General features: G+C 50.0%; 1 protein-coding gene across 1 annotated transcript; it reads left to right on the plus strand.

Annotated features, from left to right (window-relative positions):
• Positions 1–4,368: 4,368 nt before the first annotated feature.
• On the plus strand, positions 4,369–18,304 carry RAB1B (RAB1B, member RAS oncogene family). The gene is made up of 6 exons (XM_063145974.1): positions 4,369–4,523; positions 11,925–11,997; positions 13,618–13,713; positions 14,047–14,142; positions 15,997–16,128; positions 16,355–18,304. The coding sequence occupies exons 1-6, from the start codon at positions 4,510–4,512 to the stop codon at positions 16,547–16,549; spliced, it is 606 nt and encodes a 201-aa protein (XP_063002044.1). The 5' UTR covers positions 4,369–4,509; the 3' UTR covers positions 16,550–18,304.
• The last annotated feature ends 1,684 nt before the right edge of the window (positions 18,305–19,988 follow it).

The raw sequence follows: 19,988 nt of genomic DNA on the forward strand, positions 1-19,988 counted from the left end.
AAGAAAGCAAAAGGTTCGGACGCTCGTAAGGAGCCACGCTACCTTGGGGCAACAGCAGTTAGCTAGAAGGCCGAGGCTCCTAGATGGAGAAGAACTGCAGTTCCCAGGTTCCTTTCCGCAGCCTGGTGTTCTTCCTCTCTCTTTCCCCCTGCTGCGGCCTTGTCTCCATCCCTGGCCTTATCATGTGTGTGTATTGCCCTCAGGGAGACGCTGCGCTCTTCAGACTTCCAATTCCCTGCTGCTGATCATAATGTGTCTGTTCTCCTCCCTCCATGCTCTTTCAGCCCCTTTTCTCTTCCTGGGTACCCCGTCCCTACTCTGCCTCTCTTTCGTTGCTTTTTCTTTTTAAACGCCTCAATTATGGCACAGGCACGGTAGCCTCTGAACATATGCTTCCCACGCCCGTTTCAGCCAGTTCTGTCGTTGGTGCATAAAAATCTGTCACCTGTATTTCCTCCCCAAAAAAGGAGTTTGGGGTCAGGGGAAGAAGGCTAGGGAGTCTCTCTGCAGCCCTCTGTGTCATGGATGCTGGTGGTGTCACATCAGCAAAAGTGGACACGGTGCCTGCCGCTCTCCCTTCCTACTGGACTGAGCAACAGCGATGCATTGTGGGGCAGAAACTGTTGGCATGCAATGCTGGACACTGCCACGCTGGACTCATGCTGCCTTTGGGTGGGGCTGAGGAGGGGCATCTTAAACTGGATGCTGGTTTAGCTGGAATAATTGTCCCATTTCTACAGCTGTTTGGAAGTTACTCGTGTGTATGAGCTGGGGACTTGGAGGCATTCACTGGGAAGAGGGGGAGCCTGAAGGCAGAGGCCATCTCGGAGTGGGAATTAAGATTCTTCCTAGACTAAAAGAGTGGGAAATGTGTGGCCCCTTCGGCTGTTGCTGGATCGCAACTCCCGTCAACCATAGCCAGGATGATGGGAGTTGCAGTCCAACAACACCTGGGGGAGGCGCACGTTCCCCCCACCCCTGCTGAAATAATTCTTTGTCAGTGCTGAGGAAGGTCCATCTCCCCCTCCTCCTCTTGTGCAAGCGCAGGTACGCCTACACAGCCTGTGCATTGGTTCAGCTTTTCTCTGGAACTCTCTCAAGCTGCTTTCCCCTCACCTGTCGCCCTCCAGGCATGTTGGACTACTACTCCATCATCCCCAGCCAACACAACCTGCTGATGGGAGTTGTGATTCAACCCATCTGGAGGGCAGCAGGTTTGGGAAGGCTGCTGCAAGCACTAAATACACCTGCTGCTTGGGGAAGTTTTAAAACTGTAGCTGAAACCTGGGGTGGGGTCTTCCTCCCCCCCCCCTTCTCCCAACACTTCCCTTTTCCTTGATGTCTGCTGCTGTCCCAGTTTCTGGATTTAATATGGGTCAGGGTTGCCTCTTCGGATGCAATCCTAGGTAGTTTTCGACAGGAAAAAGTCCTACAGCTCCCAGCATTCCCCAGCTACCATGGCTGGCTGAGGAATGCTGGGAGTGTAGGACGTTTTCCTGTCTCAACATGCACAGGAGTGTGCCCTCAAGTACCTGTTCAAGGTGGAGGATTTCAGCACTTGCAAACCCTCCTTCCGTTGTGCTTCACTGGTGAGAGGAACCGACTCGGCTAGAATTTCCTTTATTGCCCAGCTCTGGAAAATATGTGGGGCCTTTGGAGATCTAGTGGCTTTCCTTTGCCTCTTCATTGTTTGTAGCTCAATATTTAAGAGTCAAAAGGGTTGCTTTAAAAACATACAAGGCAGCCCTGTCACGTTACGGCGGCTAGTGGAGGGTCCTCCAGGTCACACCCACACACACACCCCTTGTTCCCCCTCTCCCAGGAAAGGACCTACAAAAGGGCAGGGCCCACGGCAACTTACATCACTTGAGAGTGCGCATGTGTGGGGGTGGGTGGGTGGAGACTTGGTAGCTGCTGTGGGGTGGGATGAGAGGAAGGGAATGAATGGGGGTCGGGGCAAATTTTGCTCTGTATTTAATTATGTTGCTGTAGAAATAAAATTTAAAACAGGTCAGTTCCCATGTCAATCTCTTTTCTTCCCCCTCCCCACACCTCTCGAGTCAACTTTAACTCCGCTCTTTGCTGCTGTTATTAGGAGGGTGGCGCCCGTGCTTCTCAACTTCTAAGCCTGGTTGCAGCATGACACTGGTGTGGCAAGGTAAACCAATGTGTTTGAGGCAAAGTAGCACGCTGCTTCCAGCAGAACGGTGCCCCCAAGCCGCTTCCGGCTAAAAAAAAATTCTGACTAGTGGGGAGAACGTGGGTGTTTGGGAGAGGTGAGATGTCAGCTGCGTTTGTCCTACCTGTAGCAGACGGCTGCATGATCCTTCCCTGTATTCCCCCAGAACCAGGCGTAGCAATATATAACTTTAGACTCTCTTGGAGGTGGCAACTCTCTCGTACTTCGCCATCCTCAACCTGTTGGAATAGAAAATATTTCTGAGTCTCTGCCTCTCCTCTGTGCTGGCCGCCAAGTCGCTGCCTCCTCTTGGTTGGCTGACGGCTCTCTTTCTCTGACCTGGGACGGTCTGGCTGGGGAGCAGCACATCTTCACATTGGTCTTTCTCAAACCCATCTGCTGTGAGAGCAGCCTACTCACATCTGGTCTGTCTGGAGCCCCAATTTGACCTTCAAAGGTGCCCCTGATGGCCACTCCGCCTTCCACTGGCTTTACCCCCTTTATAGCGTTTGTACACAACTAGACAGTTTCCGGAGTGGTAAACAACAAGAGATAAAAAATAACATGATATTGTAATTATTCTTTTTAAAACAAACAAACACAGTGCCAATTAAAGCATGGCTGGTCAACCAAGGAGGGCTTTCTGGAAAAGAGGAGGTGCTGAAAGCAACACCGTGTTGGTGCCTGCTTGGCCTCCAGGCGCAGGGAGTTCCAAAGAACGGGGGCCACCACACTAAAGGCTCTTCTCCGGGTGGACTCCCCTCGGGCTATAGGTCTGTGTGGAACTGCCAGGAGCAGGCACCTGGTGGTACCAAACCGTTAAACTTGGCTCAGTAGCAAATAGGCAGCCAGTGCAGTTCCCTCAGGAAAGGCAGCTCCTGATAACAGCCCAGCTGTTGCTAACGCCAGCTTCCAGAGTAGCCTTAGGGGCGTCCCCACTGTTGGGTGATTCCTTGGCTTTTGAGGAGTCCCCTCCTCCCCATTCTAAAAGGTTGACGTGCTTCTCCTAAGACATGGGTACCGACAGAAAGATCTTTAAGCGAAAATAGGCTGGTATGTTTGGTATTTCGGCCCTGCACCTTTTGCCCCTGCTGACCCCTGGAATGGTTCTCCAAAATGGAATTTGGGCCAGAAGTGGGTCAATACTCCTGACTTACACCAACGTCATCCTGTCTTATCATGCCTGAATGACAAAGGTGGGTAGTGATGTATGAGCAGCCTCACACAGTAAAATGCAAGGATATGTGCAGCTTTGTTTTCACATGAGAATTGCTGTTAAAATATTCTGTACCTGCAGCCTGAAGTTGTGCATTCGTCTTCTACCACTGCAATCCGCTCTCCGTCTTCATTCTCTTGCCCTGGGTAAACTAGATGGGAGACTCCCTTGCAAGTCACTTTCAGCTCCTTAAAGGGGATGTGGGATCCAAGTAGCAGAAGAAGAAGCGGCATAATTTGATGCACTCATAAGGTCTATAATATAATCTTATAAAGAGATAGGCACACACATAAATCAGTTATTTTAAGATGCTGAGTGCTTGCCGCTGTGATTGGAATGATTGTGTGTGTGTAAATGCATACATGCTCAATATTTAAATAAAATTATAAACATCAATATTTTAAAATACACATAATATATATGTGAATAAAATGTAACCATATATAGTTGCATTTAAACGCATTATTCTGTTTGTCGATAGTGGGTGGTCAAATAATATCAGTCTTTTGCCTGCTTATCACCCAGGGGGAGAGTCTGCTGCGGTTTTGCTCAGTGTAGTTATTATTATTATTATTATTATTTATTTATTTATTTATTTATTTATTTATACAGCACCATGTACATTGATGGTGCTATATAAATAAATAATAATAATAATAATAATAATAATGTAGTGTTGCGAACTACCTCTCCCAGAAACCTTTGGGCGGATGGGATGCCACAGGGCGCGCCCCACTCACGTGATGAGAACGCCTAAAGTGGAGTGAGGTGCCCGAGAAACCTACGCATGACGTGTAAGCCTGGAACTCCCTTTCCCATAGTGCCGCGCGGCCGGTGGGGTGGGGAAAGAGGGATCCGAGTTCTTCAGGCACCGTCTATAAGGTCGAGCGTTCCCGGCGGGGATGAGAAAGACTACATTTCCCAGTGCGCTCTGCGCGGGGCGCCTGCGCAGTGAAAAAGTCGCACCTGAGGGAAAGAGAGAGAGGGGAGGAGGGAGCCGTCGCCGCCATCTTGTGTGAGGGAGCGACCGGATCAGCCAGCCAGGAAGAAAAGAAGGAAGCAGGGAGGGAAGGAAGCAGCTAGTCAGCCGCCGACCCACCGCGGAGGAGCCGCCATGAACCCCGAGTAGTGAGTGTCCACCGCCGAGCCTGGCTGGGCCCGTTGTATTTCGGGGAGGGGGAGGGGGAGGGGAGGTTGTGGTTGTCCTGTCGCCGAATTCAAGGCTCTCGGTCCTCCCTCCCTCCCTCTACCCCCCTCCCTAATATGAGGCCTACCTATGAGGCCCGGCCCGGCCCTCCCGAGGGCGTCGCTGACAGCCGGGGACAGCCGGTGGGGGGAGGGGGAGAGGCTGCGTGTTTTCCCTCCCCCACCCCATGCCCCCATTTCGCTTGTTAGGGGGGGAATATAGGGGGGGGGGTGAGAAGAACAAAGCCCCCCACCTCGAACCCTTAGCCTCATCTACTATTCCTTCACACACAGACACACACACACACACACACGAGTTCTGTTAGCCGCTTGTGCAATTCCCCGACACGGGTGTTGTCTCCCCCCCCCCACCAGCACTATGGGTTTCCTGCGCTGCCCCCTTTCTTCCCACCCCTTTGCGCTATTAATTTCCTTGTACTCTTCTTCCCTTCCCATCTTCATGCTGTTCAATCCCCTCTGCTGCCCCCTGCCCCGCTTTCACTACGAGCCCCTCGGGCTGTCCGTTTGCGCTGTCATTTTTTGTGCTATTTCCTTTGCGTTGTTAGCGCTTGTGCTCTTCCGTTCTCACCTTGCACTAACTCCTCGCTGCTGCTGCTGCTTGTGCTGTCTCTTCCCCTCTTGAACTACTACCCTTCTTACACTCTCGGTGGTTTCCCATTTTGCTCCTATTGCACCCCCACCCCACCCCGTTGACTAGCGTGTCGTCTGAACCCCGCCTTAGTCTCTTGTACTATTCACTCCTCTCCCCTCACTTGCTTGGTGCCCTTGTTCTGTCTTTATCCAACTTCCCAAAATATTTCTCTCCACCCCCCACCCCCCACCATGTTCTTTCTTTCTTTCAAAAAGGAAGGCAGACCTTACTCCTACCCTGGCTCCAGTGTTCATGACTTCTTTCCATATCCCTCTTTTACACCCTTGCTTGTGCGTGCTTCATCTCTTTTTCAATTTGGTTCCAATGTTAAGCTGTCTTCTTCAGTTACTTAATGTCAAAAACTGAGTGTGTGTACAATTCTCATTTACACACACATAGGCGAGACACACAAAGGGTCTTTACTAGTTAAGTGGGACATATGTAGAAAGCTTACTCATTTCTACAGGTTTACCTGTAGGTGCGTGTCTATTGAAAGTCAAGCTTCTATGCAGGTACCGCTTAACAGTTGCCTTTTCTCTCTCGCCTTCCCTTCCCTCCCACCCCAAAAACTCCTCTAAGACTTCAATTCACATTTACTTGGGGGTCTGCCCCATTGAACTCAGTGGGACTCACTTCCAAATAAAGATGCATAGAATGAAGCTGTCAATTCCTGTGTCTGCCTCGCTTTTCATTTAGCAAAATAGCCTTTTGTTTAATATAAACATTTTCTGGCTTCCCCAATTCGTGTGTCTCCTTAAGTGCTCCCACTGTACTTGTTTGTGTGTGACATTGGTTTACAAAGGGAAGTATCTACCTGCCCAGGCGAGTGGTTGTTTACAAGTCTGCTGTTAGATCCCCCTCATGTTCTATTCCTCCATGCTTCAGCGAGGGCTTTATTTATAAAGCCTATTATATCCCAAACTTGTTAGGCTTAAAAGTACTACTAGACACTTCACTGTTTGTTTTCTGTAGAAGTTTTTCAAGTGGCCTTGCTTTGTTTCTGTACTAGGTGTTGTTCTTAAGAAGTTTGCATCCAGTGAAGTCTTACAGGGTTATACCAGAGTTGTTCCTGGTATTATTTCCTACAGTGTGAATAGCTACACATCTGTGGTAGAGACACCTTGCAAAGGGAAGAGCAGAGCCTTTATGTGTAATGCTAGCAGTAAAAAAACAGCACAAGCATTTGAGCATTAACTCTCCCATCTCAAAGAGAAACCCAAACTTGTGGCCCTTTCTCTATCTTAAATCCTGGACTGAAATACAGAATAACAGTAAATTGTTAAGTAACTAAAATGAGTTTGTTAAACTGGAGTAACCCTGTGGAAACAGTGATTTTAAACTATGTATGGCAGCCTTTCCACAACCTAGTCTCCTCCAGATGTGTTTTGACTACAATTCCCAGCTTCCTCAGCCGGCATGGTCATTGAAAGTTGTAGCCCAACATATCTGGCGAGTACTGGGCTGGGAGGGGCTGCTATACACAGTATTTTAAATCTCTTTGCAAAGCAGACACCAATCTGGGAGCAGTTCTCTTCCCTTCTACACAAGATGGGAGACACACCGGGTGTGTGCAAAGCCTTTTATTTGTTTTAGTTTGTTGGAGTTTTGTTTGAGACCCACCTGTCAGTTCCAGCTCCTTAATTAATAAAAAGAGAGGTGCTGTGATCCTACCTAAAATCCAGAGTTCTGACTCAAAAACACTGGCACTTAATTCCAGATGTTAGGGGGCTGAACTTTGGTCACTGAGTAGAAGGGGAAAGCACTCTGCAGATGTTCAGAGACACATTTTCTTGTAGCTATAGAGGCTGAGCTTCAACCACAGTGAGTAAGGAAGCTTCAAAATGTTTAAACTTCCTGATCTTAAGATGTGCTTCTGAGATGCCAGGGTCCAGTGACAGTAGGCCTTGTTTCTAGGGTTAGACGCATCTGTCAAGTTTTGCTTTCTATAATGGTCACATTTTTTTTCAAGCACAAGTTCATTCCATCCTGTTTCTCCTTCAGCTTGCAAATGTTTTTTTTTAAATCCACATGAAAATTCATATGCGTTTTCTTATGCATAAATTTGTATGCGTTTCTGGCAAGCAATTTTCAGTATCACATTCATTTTTGTATGCAGTTTACCCTATTGTATGCATTTTTTAAATTGGGGAACCATGTTGCAAAATTTGGAGAAGTGCAGAAACCAGAGGATAATTGCATTCCAGTTCTTGTGCTAGTTTAAGTAGTGTAAATTAGGTCAGTTCATATTCAGATGCAAACCAAATAAATCCCACCCCCTTGCAATATCCCTACTCTGATCAGAACAAGAATTAGAGAACTTTCTGCTGCTGTTTTCCCCTTTAACATTTCTGGTTAGCTCTGGCTCATAGGAAGCTACTTGCCTAGTGTCCTCTGGTAAAGTAAGTATTGCTTCCATGAAAACACTTTTTGTAAACCAGAAAACCATTAATGTTCTCTTGATTCCAGATTGTTTGTTTACTATAGGGATGGGCAACTTGTGGCCCTCCAGATGTTTTGGCTGACAACTTGCATCATTCCTTACCATTGGCTTTGCTGTCTAGGGCTGATGGGAGTTGTAGACTGAAACATCTAGAGGGTACCAGGCTGGTCACAAACTGTGGCGTGAAACTGGTTGAAATAGAGGCAAATCCACCATGGCTTGTATTACTAAGACTGTCTTAATGTGGGTATGTGTGAGCAAGCACAGATGAGTTGCAATGTTTTATGGACTAGCAACTCCTCTGGACTTCAGTTTGCAAAGAACTGATTAGCCACCCTCAAAGATGGCGTGGTGCACCTTTTGGAAATGACTACTCCAAGCCAGTCCCAGAAGGGCTCATCCCCAGTATCCAGGGTTGTCCTGAGTTGCCAAGGAGGCTATTGGTGATGGTCAAAGAAGCTTTGGCACATGGGAGACCAGATAGTATCTGGGATTAAAGAACAGGACTTTCTGCTCTGGTGCCGTTTAACTTTGTTGTTCATGTATGCCCTTCCCAATGAGCTGATGAATTAGCCAAATTAATGCTAGAGGCGAGTGGATGCGCTGACAGTAGACATAGGTGTTTTTGTAGATGCTGATGACAAGCAGGGTCTTCTTCCAAGCACTGCCTGAGCCAATGTGTGTCATGATAGAAAGCTCATATAGCATAGCAGGTAAGAGACTGAGCTGGCGAACCCAGAAGTCCCAATTGAATCTTGGGTCTTCCATTAACTCGCTAGGTGGCCTTGGACAAGCCTTGATTCTCTCAGACTCCTGGCTGCAGTTGGGGCACGGTGGGTAGTCATAATATACTGAACTATCTTATAGAAAGATGCATGACAGGGTGGGGGTGGGAGAACTGTCCATGAAGCACTTTGAACGTGAAATGCGAAGTACTGTGCAAACCCTGCAGGTGTTAAGCCAGCATCATAGTGGGGGTGACCTCCTGCTTCCAAGGCTGAAGCTGGAACTTCTTAGTTTTTTTTTTAAAAAAAAGCTCTACTGGGAAAAATCTCAGGAGGAGCCGGAGTCCTTGAGCCTGTAAACATTGGATGCAGGTGGCACCTTAATAACTGCAGTGGTGGTCTTAGCATTGTACAGGCCTAGAACTGAAATATTTGAAAATGTGTTTGTAGCCCTCAGCGGATGTCTGCTGCATCCTATCAGTGTCTGGCGTTCTGGAGAGAAGGGGCATTGCCTTAAAATAGGGGCGAGGAGAGAATTGCTGTTGCAGTTTGCTGCACTCTCAGCCTGCCCACGAAAAGCTGGCTGATAAAGGGTCCTCGTTCATCAAGCCACTGGGTATACTGAAGATTGTGTCCCATCCCTTCGGAACTGGTCGGATTCACTGTCCTGCTGCCCTCAATTTTTCAGGACACCCTGATCTTCCCAGCTGGGTTTTGTTGGCTGTCTCCATGGCAGCTGCTGATTCCCTGTCCGGGGATTGTGCGTCTGCTGGAGAGTGATGAATATTTGCCCTTGGGTTCTAGGTTGTGGTGCAATCTGGCAAATGGATCAGGCAACATGTCATCTAGTGAGGCCTATAATAGTCTTCTAAGTCTAGGTTGAACAGAATTGGGGGTTACTTCTAGCTCAGGCTAAATATTTGAAGCCAGGTTGCTTGCTAAGCGTGAAGGCCCAGGGCTTGTACATACCTTTCCCCCACGAGGCTGAAATCACTCAACGGGTCAGGAGGAGACGTGTCTGAGAGCTGGTGGCATTTGTGAGGTCACTTGAGTCTGTGACTGGAGCTGGGTCCTGGAACCCAGGGTCAGAGCTATGAGCGTGTATTTGCTTTGCAAATGCTGTTGCCTTCCCCACCCCCAGAAGATTAGGGATAGTCCCTCCCTGCGGTGCTTAATAAGGAAAAAATGCCAGCACGATATCTCGTGACTCTCCTGCTTCCTGTCACCTCTCCTGCGCTCTAGTCAAGCACTCCAGTTTAGAAACTTCCTTCCTCCTGACTGTTGGCTGTATTAGAGGTTCAGTACATGGACAGAACAGCCTGATACCCAGGGGGACCTTTGTTCCAGGGAGTAGGTGGGCTGGGGTGCCCCTGGGCAGTCTGCCCTCGGGAGGGGTCCATTGTGGCCGCTTGGCTTGTGACTTCAGGAGCATTGGGGTGATGGTGGGAAGCGTCTCTAGGGCCTTTCAGAACAGGAAGGGTAGGCATTCCAGGGCTGATATTTTAACAGAATAAGGCCGAGTGCCCAGCTGGGATGTTGGTTCTCCTGCACTGTTGAACAGTTTCACATTTGATACCTTGGGGTTTTCCCCTAGGTTTGGAGGGGATGGAGATGAGGTGGTTGGCATGAGGATGTAAAACCTCTAGGCTCCAGAAACAGCGTCTATGCTTCTGGCTGGCAAAACTAAGTAACCATGCGTAGCTTCGAACCAGAATTTCGAAGTGTGTTTGCAAACTCTGGTTAAAGCTAGTCACGGTTAGGGCTGCTGCAAGGATGATGTTGCAGTGGGGAGGAATCCATGGGTGGGTGAGGAAGGGAGTCATTGGCTCACTCTCTATTGCCTAACTATGAGTAAGAATTTGGGAGCTTTAGCTTTCTGCTGGGCCTCACTTTTTGTATGTGTCATCCTCTGTGCCAGTGACCGTACTGATGATTCATGGGCATTATTGGACATGGTCCCAGGGGTCGCACTTGTGCCTGACGCTGGTGGCCGCATCTTTTAATTTGGGCAAGGGCCCCTGCTTCTGTGGAATCTGAGGAGGGCAGGGCCTTGTTACCCTGAGCCTCAGACTCTGGACAAGCAGGGGACTTCTTGCAACTTTCAGAGCGCCTCTGAAGGCAGCCCAAGACGGGTGGGTTCCTCTGGTCTTGGAGGCACTACGACACTTCTGAAGCCAGCGCAATAGGGGTAAATGCGCCTTCTTTCCCATGGCCTCCAATGCTTGATAAGATGCCAGGAGCGAGAGCCCAGCCTACCCTGTTCAGGGAAGGGAAAGCACAATCAGGTCTTTGGCAGACACCCAAGGTCTGGTCCCCTGTATAGTATGTAATTGTGGCACTGATGCAGAGCCTTGCCCCAGGTATTTCCCAGTAAGTTCAAAAGTATGTGTTCTGAGGCGGTAGCACATAGTGGTAATTCCTAGTAAAATGAATTGTGCCTCTAACGGCTAGTCACAACAGTCCTGAACATTCAAATACTGCTTAAGTCTTATGGGTACCCAGCAAAACTGTCCAAACAATCCATCAAGGAAATTGACAGGTTTGCAATTAGCTGCATGTCAAATATATTTCACGTAGTGTTTCGCCTTTGCAGAATACCTGCAAGCTAGGCGTTCTGGAATTTTATTTATTTGTATCCTGCCCTATATCATTAAGATCTCATGGTGGCGTACAATTTTGCGGAAATGTTTTGAGTGGCGGTGCGTGTGAGCCATCTGCGGGGCTGGGAGGAGCAATGTGGGACCTTGTGGATCGTAGTGTGGCTTTCTCTGACCAATAGGTAACTCTCAGGATGTCTTTACATCTGCCCTTGTAGTTATGAAGTGTTTGTCCCCTACTCCCCACCTTAGAGAGTTTGATTTTCTAGGGAGGCAAGGCCCTGTACGACAGGGGTGGAGAACTGGAGTCAAAATTCACCCATCCTGGTATCCCAATCTGATTCTCTGGCGTTCCACTTCCCCCCAACCACTGACCATTGGGTGATTTCCCTGGTTTCGTGCAGTTCCTTGCCCGCTCTAAGCAGAGCTACTTGCCAGTAACAGCTTTAACCTACTATATCCTGGTATTTTGGCCCTGCACTCTTTGCTCCCGCCCACCACTGGATCGGGGGCCCCCAAGAGCTTCTCCGAAATGGAATTTGCTGTTGTGCTGAAAGAGCTTTACCCGCTCCTGCTGTACAACACCGCTTTGAGTTCCATGTGGAAATGTGCAGAACATTCAAGCTGGAATAAGAACCTAAGAAGAGCCCTCCTGGATCAGACCAAGGGTCCATCTAGTCCAGCACTCTGTTCACCCAGCTGCCCCAGTGGGAAACCCGCAAGCAAGACATGAGTACAGCAGCACCTTCCCACCCATGTTCCCCAGCAGCTGGTGTATATAGGCAGACTGCCTCTGATGAGACTATTGATGCTTTCTACATATTCTGGTCCAGAACCCAGAAAGCAAATGCATCATTGCCAAGGGGGAGGTGAAGTGGGGTGCTCTTGGGCCCATGTAAACTTGCCCCTTGATCTGTGCCTGTTTTCCAGTGACTACCTGTTCAAGCTGCTTCTGATTGGCGACTCCGGCGTGGGGAAGTCCTGCCTCTTGCTACGGTTCGCTGTGAGTATTTAGCCCCACCTAAGCGGCAGCCTTTCCTAGCAGTGCTTAGTCCATCAGAGGGACCGCAGCTGATCTGAGCTGTCCCTCGGATACTCACAAACCCACCCACCCCGTTTTCAGTGTAAGGAAGTTGCATTTCCTCTAGATTGCTTGTTTTCCCAAGAATTTGGAGTCGGCGATTCTAGATAAATAGTTTTAAAATTCTATCTTGAGTGCACTCTTTTCTGTACCTGACACGTTGACCAAGGGTGTGTGTGTGCCAGGGGGTGTCCCATTGGCCTCAGGGGCATTGCTGTAACCCCCCTCATGGATTGACCTCATTTTAAAATAACCCTTCCCCCCCCCACTCTCCCCCCCCCACCCCTGAGTAGGAGCAGTAATAGGCCTGAATTTCCTGGCCACTGTTTGAAGGTTTGGAACAACACCATACCTGCAGGCTTACAATTGGAAGGGAAAGACAAAACCCGCATGAGGACGGAAAGGAAAAGTGAATCAAACGTGGCAGGGGTGTGTAGGGGGAGAGCCAGTATGAGTAGCTGTTGCCTTTTGGAGCGGAGGGGCTGTATTGGTGACTGTTTGCTGGAGTATTTCAAGATTCCTGTCGGGATCATCAGTCCCAATCTCATGTGATGGGATGGGCCTAGGTTATGACCACGGCCTTATTAGTTCTGATATGGCTTCAGCTACATGAGAAACAGTTCTTGGTGGATGAGTGGGTGTTAATGCAGTGCATAGGGAAGACGGGTAGCATTGGGGGAAACTGTTGCGCTTGTTTCCCATTCTCCTGATCTTCTTCTTCTCGTTGAGAAGCCCCAATGGGGTCTTGATGGACCTCTGGTTTCTCTGGAATCCAGTTGGGTGTGGGGGTGAACCATTGCTCTGAAACATGCATGTCTTATGGGACATACTCGAACCATGAGGTCTAGCAGTCAGAGCCAGGTGCAAAAGACTAGCTCAAGCAGGCAGGTATCCGCTAAGAATTAAGGGACAGGGTGCCTCTGAGCACATGCTCACCCCAGGGGTTTGTGTTCAATACCAGAACCAAACTCATAGAAAAGCCATTCCTGGTTCTCCCCAAAGTGTGTCTCCCCCACAACATAATTTGGGGGCAAGAAGGTTTAAAATAGTTTGTTATTAATCAATTGGAAGTCGGAAATGCTTGCCAATTTATTGCAAATTAGGCAAAGGTCTAACAATAGATTCCTGTCTACCTTCTGCCCACCGCTGCTCTGGAGTTGTGTAACAAGGCAAAGGAAAAGCCGGTTCTGGCAGATTTCCTCTCTTCCCCCCCCCACCCCACCCCCATTTAAAGCATTGATGGAATAGTGATCCCATGCCAAGTTTTTTTCTTGCCAAATGGTGCTCTAGGCATATGTTTAGGGTAGCTCCCAATTCTGTGTCTCAAACAAATTAAGCTACTTGGATAGTTACTTTAAAAATGTGTGCTCTTCCTGTTCGGGTTGTGTGTGTGCGTGTACGTTTGAGGATTTTGAATGTTGGAAATGTGGATTACATTTTGAGGCCCACACTCTGCACCTGGGAACTGAGAGGTGTGGTTGACTTTTGCCTACATCGGCCTCTCGATCATTAAACTCTCTTCCTCTCTTCCCCCTCCTCTAGGATGACACCTACACAGAAAGCTACATTAGCACCATCGGGGTGGACTTCAAAATTCGCACCATCGAGCTGGATGGCAAAACCATCAAACTGCAAATTGTGAGTGTCGTGTGGGTGAATTTATCGCCCTCTCAGTCCAGGTCATGTATCTGATAAAGAAGGTTGTTGACCTGCCAAATGCTCATTCGTTTCGACAGTGTCAGCGCACTTCCCTTCTTTTAGAAGAACGATCAGACATGGGGATTAATCCTTGAGTTGTGTTTCTAGTTCCGTCTTGGATTGTTCCTTAACTCCTGGGTGAAGGGGAGAGACGGAGAACGTTATGTCTCTAACACTGTGCACAACCTTTCCTGGCCTACAGTGTTATCAGTCGGATGTAAGCTTAGGGCACAGAGTGTAATTATTCCCCCTCCTCTTTTTCTCCTCCTTCAGTGGGACACGGCTGGGCAAGAACGGTTCCGAACCATCACCTCCAGCTACTACCGAGGGGCACACGGCATCATTGTGGTGTATGATGTGACGGATCAGGTACAGCAACAGCTATGTGGTGGTGATGGTGGTTAGAGCATTGGCAGGTGGAGCCGGACAGAGTATCTGTGCGCGTGTAGAGGGCCGTGATCTTCACTGTTTTTCAAGCAGAAGCCACTCTGACTCAGGTCATCCCGTTCTGCACTAGGGCACTGCCACCGAGGCCGCTCCCACCACAGGCCCCACGTTACTTTCTCACCCTCCAGCGGCTGCGCAGTGCTTCACTGCAGCTAGCCAATCGTGTTGGTCTTTGTCTCTTGGGCTTCTCCCCCCCACACACACACACAGCTGATTGGCTGACTGCTCCTGCATTCTCCTCTCCCTCCCATCTCCAGCGGATGAGTGTCAGGTCTCCTGACTCCCCACCCGTAAAGCTTCCTCTGGTAGCCCAGGTCACAGCTGATGTCCCACCTCTAAAGCAAGCAAGAAGGCAAAGCTAGAAAGCCCAGGGCTGAGTGAGCAGCTACCACAAAAAATAAAAAAAGAAGGGAGGAGCGAAAGACGCAGAAGCCCTCAGGCCTTGTGGTGAAAAGTGCTGGTGTGGGGTGTGCAGCTCTGGACATGAAGAGGAGGAGAAATGGAAAGGGTGCAAGAGTGCAAAATTAAACAACCCCATCTCTGCAGAAGGTGGTCCGTTGCTAACAAGCAGCACTTGAGCAGAAGGCTCTCACTCTGTTTCTTTGCTCTAACAATACCTAGACCACTCCTCACCCAAGAAAGCGGGTCCCAGGGCTGTATGCAAACATAAAATCACACGTTTGCAATACAATGGAACCAGTGACCTAGGGAGGTTGTGGGCTCCCCCACCCTAGAGGCCTTCAAGAGGCAGCTGGACAACCATCTGTCCAGGGATGCTTTAGGGTAGATTCCTGCATTGGGGGGTTGGACTCGATGGCCTTGTGGGCCCCTTCCAACTCGACTGTGCTGTGATCCTGTGAAATAAATACCAAACAGTAAAATTGAGAGAGATTAAAACAAACATTACAACCAGCTGAAAGCTATCCAGTTAAAATGATGGGGCAAGGAACACCCCCCCCCCAAAAAAACATTTTGGCAGACACCCCAAAAAGAATACAGTGTTGCGGCAGAGTCTTGCTATTTACTGTTTTACTCTGTACAGCACCATGTACATTGATGGTGCTATATAAATAAATATTAATAATAATAATGTCAAAAGGACCTTGCTTGGCAGGGTATTCCAAACTTAGGGCACTACAAAAGGCCCTTTATGTCTGCAAAGCACACATTTCCTCCCTAGGAAATTCAAGCAGGGCCGCATCTGATCATGTGAACGCCCCGGCCGGCTCTTTTAGGTATTCAAGACTTAACTCCTTTAAGTATATGCAGGGATTATTGTTGATGGCGCTACGGTGGCGGCTGGGGTGGAGGGGAGTGAAGTTGAATCAAAAGCAATGCGTGTCTACTGAGAGGCCGTGGGAAGCCGTTTCCCTGCTCCCTCCAGGGATTAACACATGTATTCCAAATTGTAGTGTCACAAGAAACAGGCAAGTGCCCATAATTATAGCAGAGTCGTGAATGCCGGTAACTCGATTCAATGAGCAAAGCTCCATTTTACAAAAGGAAGTCACGGCTTCAAGCCTTGTACAGCATCTCCATCTTCAGCCGCGTTGCCTCGTGCTTTCGTGGGACATGCGTCCATCCCCATGAGATCCAGGGACTTGAGTCCTCAGTAAGGCTGAAGCCCTTGGGCACCCCGACTTTGCACTTAGCAGGCTGTAAGGCTCTTTGTGCGATGCAACTGCCGTCGGCCTGCAGCCCTTCGCATCACCATCTGCTTAGTGGGGCGGCTGGGCGTCGGGCTTCCGCAGGGTCTCATCCGGCGCCCTCTTGCAGGAATCCTACAACAACGTGAAGCAGTGGCTGCAGGAAATCGAGCGCTACGCCAGTGAGAATGTCAACAAGCTCCTTGTGGGCAACAAATGCGACTTGACCACGAAGAAGGTGGTGGACTACACGACCGCCAAGGTGAGAGCCGCTGAGGCCGAGGTGGGGGCCAGCAAATGCCGCCGACCGGCCGTTTCTCTTGCGCTGCTTTCGTTTAAGGCAGGGGCATCCAGCCAGGACGATGGCAGGGTCAGGGGCCACACGGTGAGAAAAGGGCGGCCTGCATGGCCCTCCTTGGTGAGGCCTTTGGCTCCTTTTCTCATCTTCCCCCCTCTTCCTCTTCCTCCTCCTGCTCCTCCTTGGACAGGAGTTCGCAGACTCCCTTGGGATCCCCTTCCTGGAGACGAGCGCCAAGAACGCCACCAACGTGGAGCAGTCGTTCATGACGATGGCGGCCGAGATCAAGAAGCGCATGGGCCCCGGAGCCACAGCGGGCGGAGACAGACCCAACCTGAAAATCGACAGCACTCCGGTCAAACAGGGAGGCGGCGGCTGCTGCTGAGGAGGAGGGACATGATCGTGTCGGAAGGGAGGGGGCTGGGACCTGGGGCAGGCTGGGGAGAGGGAGCCTGCCCCTGCCCCTGCTGTCCAGCCCCCCCCTCCTGCTTTTCTTCTTCTCTGAAGGTGGCTTTCCCGGATGATACCTCGCCGGAGGGGGACGGGGCCTCCCTCCCCTTCCAGCTCAGCTGCTCAGAGTGCTGTTGAGTTCCCTTGGCCTGTATCTTTATTTTTTCCCCACTTAAGTCTGTATGGGATTGGGGGTGGGGGAGGCAGTGGGTTTGGGGGTGGGTGGGCTCTGTACAGGCCAAAGGCTTCCTGACCACTTGGGGAGGAGGGGGTGATGCTTGCTCATCTGCCTTGTGGAGGGGGGGGGCGGCGCTCTCCCCCACTGGCCCCGTAGGCGAGGTCTGGGCAATGGTTCTCTTCGCTGGTTTCGTTTTGCTGCCCTTCTAATCTCCTTCCATTCCTCCTCCCCCCCTTGTGATTTTTCTAATCTGGGGCAGAGCTTTCAACTCTTTCCCTGCTGCCCCCTTTTCCCTGCTGCCCCATGGATTTTTCCGTCTCTGCTGTGGGCAGGCCTGAGTTCCTGTCTGTGTGTCATCCCTCCTGCTGGCATATGATTGGTGGCTCGCTTGTGGGGAGGGTTTAGCTGGCAGAAGGCTGGGGTACGTCTCTGTGTGTGTCTCTCCCACCCACCTCTCCAAACTCCCATTTTGGGAAGGCACAGTGGCCTTCCACGGCCATCCCTCCACACGCCGTGACTTCTTCCTTCCTGGCTATGACAGGGGCTTGGTATTTCCTGTCCAATCGCCCCTTGAATCCCACCGTTTTGTTCTACCACTACGTCATTTCTCCCACCATCGCCTCTCACTGCTGTTCCTGAAACTCTTCCTCTCAGGGCCCCCCTGTTCCACAGCCCCGCCCCTTCCTTTCTCCACCCTCACTTCCCCTCCACCCCCTGGCCGTGTTTCTCAGCCTGCTCTAGGAATGGACCTCACGCTGACCTCTCACAGGAGGGGCATTTGTCCTATGGCCTCCCTCCCTCCTTCACTAGCACTGCTGCTTCCTCGCCCAAGCGGCGGGTAGTACGTGTCAAGCTAATTTCTAACTCTTAACTCTTCCTCAAGCCTGAAGTGGGAGGAAGGGGAGATGGTTGAGGCGGGGGGGGGCTTCCCCAGCTTCTGCATTCCACAGTTAATGAATGTATCCTTGGACAGCTGGGCCACCTCTGCGCTTTGTGAGCAGCTTCAGGCACGATCCGAGTGCAGCCCCACTCGCCTTTGGCCACCTTGGCATCCTTCAATCCCAACCTTCCTCTCAGTCCCTTGCTGGTTTTGCAGGGGGCTATGTAGCTGGATCCTTTCATTTGCACCCACACTTTTTCTCCCAGTATCAATGACCAAATTGAAGCCCATCCGTCCCCCTGGTGCTGGGCCATGGCTCCCAAGAATGCTCTACTGTGTGTGTGTGTCTCTGTATGTGCGTCTCTCTCTCTCTTAGCACCAGGAAGCTGCATTTTCCAAATTGCTTCACTGCCCTGTTCATCACTTCACCTCTCCTGTTCCCTTCTCCCCCACCCCCTCTTTATTTAAGGAACGTCAGGGACCCCGCTGGGCCAGGCAGTGGGTGGAAAGTTTTGTTTGTCAGCTTTTTTTTTCACAAGTGAAATTAAATACACAAATGAGAGGAAAAGAGAAAAGGAAAAAAATAAATAAAACATAACCAGCCTCTGCAAAATGAGGGATTTTCAGGCCTGGCTCTGTAGTCCTTGTCTTCCTTCCTTCCAGGGATGTATGAGAGGGGGGCTGAGGATTATTTTTTTGCCGGGGGGCGGGTCGGAGACAGGTGAGCTGACTGCAGGGCCTCTGCTTTGAAAAACTGTTGAACTAAGGAGGTTGTAGGGGGTCCTACCCTCCTGGCCACCCCAGGGACCTTAAGAAGAATGTTACTTGCTTGGCTCTTTCCTCCCTCTGTCCTGGTTGGAAGCCACCAGGGCGGCGCCAGAGGACAGTGGCTGCAAGGGGAGAGTAACTGTGTCTTCTCCCAGATGTGTTGAGAAAAATCTCTTTGCACTGTTATTCATGTTGGATGTTCCCTTTTCCTTCAAAGAGGAAAGCTGTGGTCAGGATGATGTCCCAGCGTCCTGTGGGCCTCCTATGGTAAATGCATGCTTTAGCTGAGCGTGCAAGTCGTGCTTTTGTTTTGGCTTCATGTAGCCACTGCTGTGTCCACCCTCGTTCCTATTCACTGCTGGTAGATGTAACTTCCATGGCTATCTGACCTTATTGCACAAGCAAGCCAGGGTTACACTGGAGGCCTTGGAGCTCAGCAGTACAGCCTCTGCCTTGGCTGCAGGAGGTCCCCAGCATCTCCAGGTAGGGCAGGAAAAAAGCCTGGCTAAAAGCCTGGAGAGCCGCTGCTGCTAGATGGACCCAGCGTCAGACTCCGTATAAGGGCTGCTTCCCTTGTTCCTGCCCAGGGTGTGTTTTACCACAATCTTCTGTCCCCGTTTCACAGCGTTGTGCCGAAAGCGGCGAGCGACGGCCAGTCAGTTAAACCAAACTTCCGTCACAGAGGAAGTCAGATTGTGCAATGCGGCACAACTCTCCAGCTTATGTGCAGACCAATGTTTTAGCTAACAAATCATGGGCACTTTTGAACTAGGGCTCAGGCTGAGCGCGGCGTCTCCTGGCCTTTCATGAAGGAGATTTGTGGGATCTTCTCTCTCACGCGCCCAAGTTGCCCCCTGCGATTGCCAGATCCGCCCTCACCTAACCCTTCCTGAATTTTCCAACCGCTGTGCATTATGGAATCGTGCCTGCTTTGAACAACTTTAGTTCTGGGGAGAGGTAAGCATTGAGGCTGGGCACTTAAAGAAAATTTTGTGTGGTCTATTATTCCTCTGGAGGACTTGTCAGACATGGGCCCCTCACTTTAAGAACCCGTCTTTCTGAATAAAAGCAGAGTGTATCTAGGTGCCAAATCCTGTGCCTGCTGCTAGTTCCTGCACTTGGCAAGAGGTGACTACAGCACACAAAATCTCAGCCACGTGGAGAGTGAGGCATTTGCACCATTACAGTGTTTCCTGTGGGGGTAAGTGGGCCAGTTTGCCTAAAGGAAGCTGCAGATATTCCAATGAGTGAGTGCAAATGCATCTTCCTGCTCCAAAGCAGGCTTAAAACAAAATCTGTTGCCAATTCTGAGCCATTTGGGGAGGCCAGATAACCAACACAGAACGTAACGCCCGATTTTTTAAATGTCTTGCTTGATAGAGGCTACAATGCTATACGTATACACTTGGCTGGGAGTAAGCCTTCCTGAACACAGTGGCACATGCTTCAAAGCAACCGTGTTAGCGTCGCGTGAATTTGATTCATTTGATAAGATAGAAGCAATAGTTCTTCAAGGGAGGAAATATTACTTTTAGAACATAAGAACCA

This window comes from Elgaria multicarinata, chromosome 21 (assembly GCF_023053635.1).
Source record: "Elgaria multicarinata webbii isolate HBS135686 ecotype San Diego chromosome 21, rElgMul1.1.pri, whole genome shotgun sequence".
NCBI lineage: Eukaryota > Metazoa > Chordata > Lepidosauria > Squamata > Anguidae > Elgaria > Elgaria multicarinata.